The sequence below is a fragment of the Egretta garzetta genome, unplaced genomic scaffold (assembly GCF_000687185.1).
Source record: "Egretta garzetta isolate BGI_Z169 unplaced genomic scaffold, ASM68718v1 scaffold447, whole genome shotgun sequence".
Classification (NCBI taxonomy): domain Eukaryota; kingdom Metazoa; phylum Chordata; class Aves; order Pelecaniformes; family Ardeidae; genus Egretta; species Egretta garzetta.
Window position 1 is genome coordinate 2,492,837 of NW_009260397.1, and position 6,401 is coordinate 2,499,237.

A 6,401-nucleotide genomic window follows, 5' to 3' on the forward strand; every position below is an offset into this window, starting at 1 on the left:
TTCCAGTGTTTCACCACCCTCATTGTAAAGAATTTCTTCCTTATATCCAGTCTAAACCTACCCTGGTTTAGTTTAAAGCCATCACCCCTTGTCCTGTCACAGCTGGCCCTACTAAAAAGATTTTCCCCATCTTTCCTATGGGCCCCCTTTAGGTACTGAAAGGCCGCAATCAGGTCTCCCCGCAGCCTTCTCTTCTCCAGGCTGAACAAGCCCAACTCCCTCAGCCTGTCCTCACAGGAGAGGTGCTCCAGCCCTCGGATCATTTTTGTAGCCCTCCTCTGGACCCGCTCCAACACTTCCATGTCCTTCTTGTGTTGAGGGCTCCAGAGCTGGACCCCCAGAGATGTCCCGCATCGCAAAGCCTTAAATGCAATTCATTTCTCAGTGCAAAGTTTCAGTAAACATTTATTTTAAGCTTTGTCACAATACCATAGTTGATTTGTGAAATCGGTCTACAAATATTTAACTACCTAGCACATGGATGTGGTGGTCAGAGAAGTAATAAATAAAGGCGTGTACAGCTCTGTAAAAAATAAGCCTGATGTATTCGTAACTACGTTAACAATCCTACCAGTAGAGTCTAGTATTTCCCTACGGATCATATGTCAAAAGTATACATACATCGCTTCTTCAGACCAGATTTTTTTTTTTTTTTTTACATAAACACAAGTGTACAAACTTAAACACTATCATCTTGAAACCTGATGTACAAAACGGGATGTGAAGTCATGACCGCCAGTGCCGATAACGAGTGCTACCATAGCAAATATAACTTCTGATTAAAAGGAAAAGATCGATTTTTAAATGTGCTGTCATCACAGTTCGATGGAATTATCCAAAAGTTTAAAATACATGCGGATACGAGAAAACCTTTTATTTTCCAACCCAGACAAAGAGAACTCATGGTCATTTACATCATTAGCTGCCAAATACGGATCAGTACGTGAGGCAAATCACACTGAAAAACTTCTACGCCACCGAAGAGCTAAGAGTGGTACTGGTCTATTTTCCACACTAACTATGCAACAAGTCTGTAAAAGCAAATCACAATTTGAAGGACGCACTATTAAGTACAGCACTGAATTACACTGGGTTTTATACATTGTACTCTGACACCCAATGCCACTTTGAGAAGCATTACATTCCGAGGACGACGGATCGGTTATCTATAGGTGAGGCGTGGACTTTCGAAGAAATTGCTACCGACGTTAAGTTTTGCAAAAATGCGGATGTATTGAAAATACTACAGTAGTTTCAAATATTAGGTCTTAAAGTACGAAGTTTAAAACACTTAAGACCCTACCGGGATCTCTGATGCTGGGCAGTCCGAAGCCCACCTTGGATGGCTGCCGCGGGGCGAGGTTCTTCCGCGTGGCTGTGGAAGGCCCGTAAACGGGAGCCACTCCGGGTGCTCCCACACTCCCGCTGCACCCCAGGCCAGGGGGTCAGCTGCCGAGGGAAGCGGACTGCAAGCGGAGCACGGAGCTGCCGCCGCCGCCCACCACCAACTGAGCTGTCCGGGGGTCAGAGCGCAAGGCTGGGAGCTGCGAGATCCGGGGTTTGGTCCCCTTTCTGCCACCGACTTGGGCCAAGTCTCTCAAACTCCCTGTCTCGGTTTATCCATGGGCAACAAGGCGCTGCCTGCGCATCCCGGCGGATCCGTACGAGGCGCTCCTTTCAATGGCAATACAAAAGCAGTGCAACCACCATCACCGGAACGCGTTCTAAAAACCAGCAAAATCCTCGATGGATAAACCGGATGACTTGGTATGGAAAATATTTGTAAAAGGTTATTTACAAAAGTTGAAAGAGATTAAATACAATACCACATTCATGTCCCAAAAGCGCTTTCACCACAGTGCATGTTTAAAAATACAGAGCATTTTTAAAGTACATATATTGAAGATTAGATTGTGCTTTAAAAAAAATCATTACTTCTGAATTAGACTAACGTGAAAACTGAGCGCTGGGAAAAATACTGATTAAAAATATCCAATTTTATATATACCGCTTTTCACGTAACATTTTGCTATACATGGGATGCAAGTAAATATAAAAATACTTTTTTTCAAGCAGCAGGGTGATCAAAATTAAGAGTATTAATATAGGAGGGATGATTTTACAAAACTAAGATGCATGATTAGAGCAAGACGGGGAAAAACTATAATCCAAATTAACTTCTATGTAGTTTTTTTAAAAGAAATCTTTATCATAGACAACTCTTAATATAGAAACGATTCAGGATTTTTAACTTCAACATCAAATACAGATTATATAAAATACAATCTATGCAAAACTGACCCATGCACACAGTCCTCCTGAAGTCAGTGATGCTGCTTACATGAGCGAGGTTGGCAGACTTTGGTCCTCAGGCCTCAAATTTAGCAAAACGCATCACGACCTGATGAGCTTTGCTAATCAATTCCTAATTGCCAGGTCAGAGTCTTAGCCCAGTCCTCTGCACACAACAGTAGGGAAAACTGAGTTTACAGGGAAGGCTCTATAATACTATGGAAAACGAGCTGTAAAAATGAATATATGGCAATTTACATTTTCAGCTTTACAAAGCAGGCTCTTTGCTGCCATAGTACTTATCTGTTCATGGGAAAGACTTTAAGTTATGAATAGCAGTTACTTTGCAACCCTAAGCGTCTATTTCTTGTAAAATGGGGTGCAGGGGGATTTACAGATGACATAAAAAATTAAAATGGATTACAATGGTGTCAGCTGCATATGAACGTCAACTGTGTTGAACTTAAGTGATCACAGTTTGCAGTAAAGGCCATTAACATGGGTTTTAAAATAATTCCTTGTGTAAATGTCACATACAGACCAAAAGAGGTTAGGCAAGTAACGCACATTTTAAGAAGAGTATTAAACTTCAGCATAAAGAGAAAAATAAATTCACTCCACAGGTACATTCAATTAAGCATCACACCCAACAGAAGCTCTACCCAACGGAACAAGGAGCCGAAGGCCAAGTGCCAAGCTGTGCCCAGCTGCCCCCAGCCAGTCCCGCTGGAGCCAGCACGAGCCAGCGAAGCGCCAGCATGCCTATCATCTCCTCATATTTGTTCCCCTTCCTTTTTAGCCAGTCCCTATCACAGACCAATCTTTGTTCTGTTTTTTCCTTTACTTGTTCATTTAGATACTACGGAATATGTAGTCCTTCAGCTGCGGCCCATTTCACCTCCCATGGTATCGATGCTGTGCTCATCACTATGGTTTAGATGCCTCCCCTCCCTCCTGCCACGTATATCCTTGAATGCTACAGGGTACCAACTTAAACCGTTTATCGGACTTTCTTCCCTGAGGTTACCTTTGTTTCAATGCAAACCTTACAAAGCCAGTGGTAGTCTACCAAGCTAGTCAATTCTACCGCTACAAAGACATAGAATCCTTCAAAATAAAATTGCTTCAAAGCTCCTACGTCACTTTGAAATACGTCTGTTTAATACACCCTTCTCATAAGGTGACTCACTTTCCCCAAAACCCAGTATAGTGAGGACACAGACTTCAAGCAAACAGCTCCTATAAAACTATTACAATTTTAGAAAAAAATCCAGATCTTCCTGAAGATAATTTATTGCCGCTTATTGGTCCTGAGAAAGCTTTAAGCAACAATACATTTGCAAGTGTTTTAACTGCTGCCTTTTTTTGAGAAAGCACGTGGGTCCTGAGATTAAAAATCATGTTTTATTCTATGCGCTTACGCTTGGAAAACGCTTCACTGCGAAGATCAAAGATGAATTACAGTTTGCCACGCTACATCTCTTCCCCTTGTGCCAATTTACTAAAACAGATTTCCTTTCAAACACCAAATTAAAGTTCTCAAGATGAAATGCAAGGAAATAATGCCACACGTGCACTTCTCAATTCCTCATGTTGGACTGGCATTTAAGGACTTCAAATTTATGAAATCTTCCTTCTCCCTTATTCCCCACCTCCTACTGGAAGCTATGGTGTGAATTTTTTGGCTTGGATACCAGAAAATTCCTCATCTGATACTCTACGAAAGGCAACTTCAAGGCAATGAAATAAGCCAAAAATAAAACAAAAACATTCGCAACTTTGAAAAAAAAAAAAAAAAAAAAAAAATAGCCCATTTAAAAAAAAAAAAAAAAAAAAAAAAAAAAAAAAAAAAAAAAAAAAAGCGGACCCACAGCAGTTACTTCTCAATGGAAGTGTTTGCTAGCTTGTGATTTTTTTTTTTTCTTTTTAACTTTTTAAGTGTCAAATTTGCATATGTTTAGCTCAATTTCAATATTTGAAAGACTACTCAATTTGCTTTTATAAAAACTTTACAAAAGATGTTTTTAAATGCTTGTAAAAGTAAGCGTTTATCTACTGAGAAAATTCTAGTACTGGATAAAACTCTCTGAATATACAGCTGAACTTTTTAAACGTGGGTTTTTTTCAAAAAAAAAGTATAATGGCTGAGTGTATAATCTAGATAAATTAGTCTTACACATGATGAAAAGTTATAACTTTGCACACTTTTTACCATGTGATGTTTTGTTGCTTTGTAACTTCGAACGAGACAGTGCTTAGGAATTTTCTAGAGCTGGTGTACAGTGGTCTATAGGGGTGGGTTCATTGGTCACTGCCTCTGTCCAGGTTTTCAATCACCCTAGAAAGACGTATGTTCAGGAGTCTGATCTGATTATCGAGGTGGTCCATCTTCTCCTCAAGGCTGCTGTTGCTGTTTCTTCTCCAGTAAAATCCAACTGGCCCCGTCATGAAGTAGACTGCTACAACAAAGCAGAGAGGCAGAACTGCGTGTTCTGGGTCACCTTCATACTTCTGGAGGATGTACACGCATGAGAGAGTGAAAAGGGCAACCCTCGCAATCCAGAAAAAGCGACCAAACAGCATGTGCAGGAGATAGAAGAAGAATCCAAGGAAGAGAGATAAAAACCAATAGGCAAGTAAAATGGCACCAATCAGCAGAAGGGCACGGGTTGGGTTGTTGGCAATTGCCGCTGGGCTGAAATAATGAGTCAAGTTGGAGGCTGAAAAACAAAGGAAAATTTACAGAGTATTAATGAGTGCACGCCAAAGTGGTAAGGGTAAAAATGTAAGCAGGGCTTCAAAGGGTCACGCAGCGGGGTCACGGCTGTTTTCTACAGTGAGGGGTAAAGCTAGTTCATCCATTTCTGGATGGACCTTTTTCAAATCACTGGCTCAGCTCCAATGATGCAATTGAATTGACTCCTTTAAAACTAATGTGCTAAAGGTTCTTTAAAGACAAACTACTGTAGGGCCTGAGGTCAAAGTTCATGCCGAGGCTAAAGATCCTGCTGTGTTAAAAGTTATTTTCTAAAGGCGCGCTCTCTCAATTGCACCCATCCTTCTTCCAGGCCTCCTTTATTTCCCTGCACTGTTCCTGGCTGTGTGCATCCATTTAATGATGATAACAAGAAACCAACCATGACTTGTAACGCGTTTTATAGACATCCTGTAGATACATATACAGAAATGGGATGGCCGGGTTTAGTCCTCTTGTTTGAAGGTACTGAGAGCAAAATCAAAGCCACGTGAAGCAGATAGAGATACCACCGATGGATGTTTAATGCAGCGTGATAAAATGTAATTATTTTCCCACTCGGCCTATGCTTGTAAACAATGATACAGGCTGATATAGTTCAAGAGTTAACAGGCATCACACTTACCATCAATTCCAAGCACATCTAACAAATCAGTCCATATTCTCCAGAATGTGTCCATTAATATATCCACCCCATTCACAAACCTCTCTGTCAACCTTGAGAAAAACTGAGAAATAAAATTGAAAATTAAAAAAAAAAAATCCTCAATTCCTTAAACACACTTTGAGACTTACCAGTCATGAGTAGAATTACAATTCATTAAACAAGAATTGCAGGCTATTTTGAAGTCCCCAAGGAAAAAAAAAATGTAACTCTGTAAATGTTTTTTAACTCTGAGAATTGTAAATTTACTTACGACAATTGCCCTTATGCTAGGTTTTTTGGCATGTAAATGTATATGTTGACAAGATTTTAAAATACACTTTATTAGCTTTGCCATTGCTCTGAAGCTTAAAGAAAATACTATTACTAGCAATGGACATTGGTAAAGCAAAGCAGAGAATTGGTTTCAAATAAGTGAGAGATGTCTCCAGAATCACACCCAAAGAGCTCAAATGCATTTACAGGTCAATTTAACAGTACTAGTTCTTCCTACAGGCCGAGGAGAGAAGGCACAGAGGAATGTGCAGGTCCGTCTGCCTGCATGCCTGATTTCCTGCAAGTTCCTATGTGGCCCCGCAAACACAAGATGCTCTGCTGATGCAGCCAGACCGTATTTCAGTCGGAGGGCTCCTCACCGCCAGCCGCCAGCCCTGGCCGCCTTCCCCACCTAAAATAATCTTTTTTTAGGGC

General features: G+C 40.8%; 1 protein-coding gene across 2 annotated transcripts; it reads right to left on the reverse strand.

The window, feature by feature from the left end:
- Positions 1 to 4,134: 4,134 nt before the first annotated feature.
- On the reverse strand, positions 4,135 to 6,390 carry LOC104130130 (BRI3 binding protein). 2 transcript variants are annotated; one of them, XM_009643138.2, is made up of 3 exons: positions 6,257 to 6,390; positions 5,673 to 5,775; positions 4,135 to 5,012 (listed from the first exon to the last, which is right to left on the reverse strand). In XM_009643138.2, exons 2-3 carry the CDS (start codon positions 5,725 to 5,727, stop codon positions 4,594 to 4,596), a joined length of 474 nt encoding a protein of 157 aa, XP_009641433.1. In that variant the 5' UTR covers positions 5,728 to 5,775; positions 6,257 to 6,390; the 3' UTR covers positions 4,135 to 4,593. The 2 variants fall into 2 exon arrangements, with proteins under 2 accessions (XP_009641433.1, XP_035754504.1); XM_035898611.1 differs by lacking the exon at positions 6,257 to 6,390 and adding an exon at positions 6,174 to 6,195.
- Positions 6,391 to 6,401: the final 11 nt, after the last annotated feature.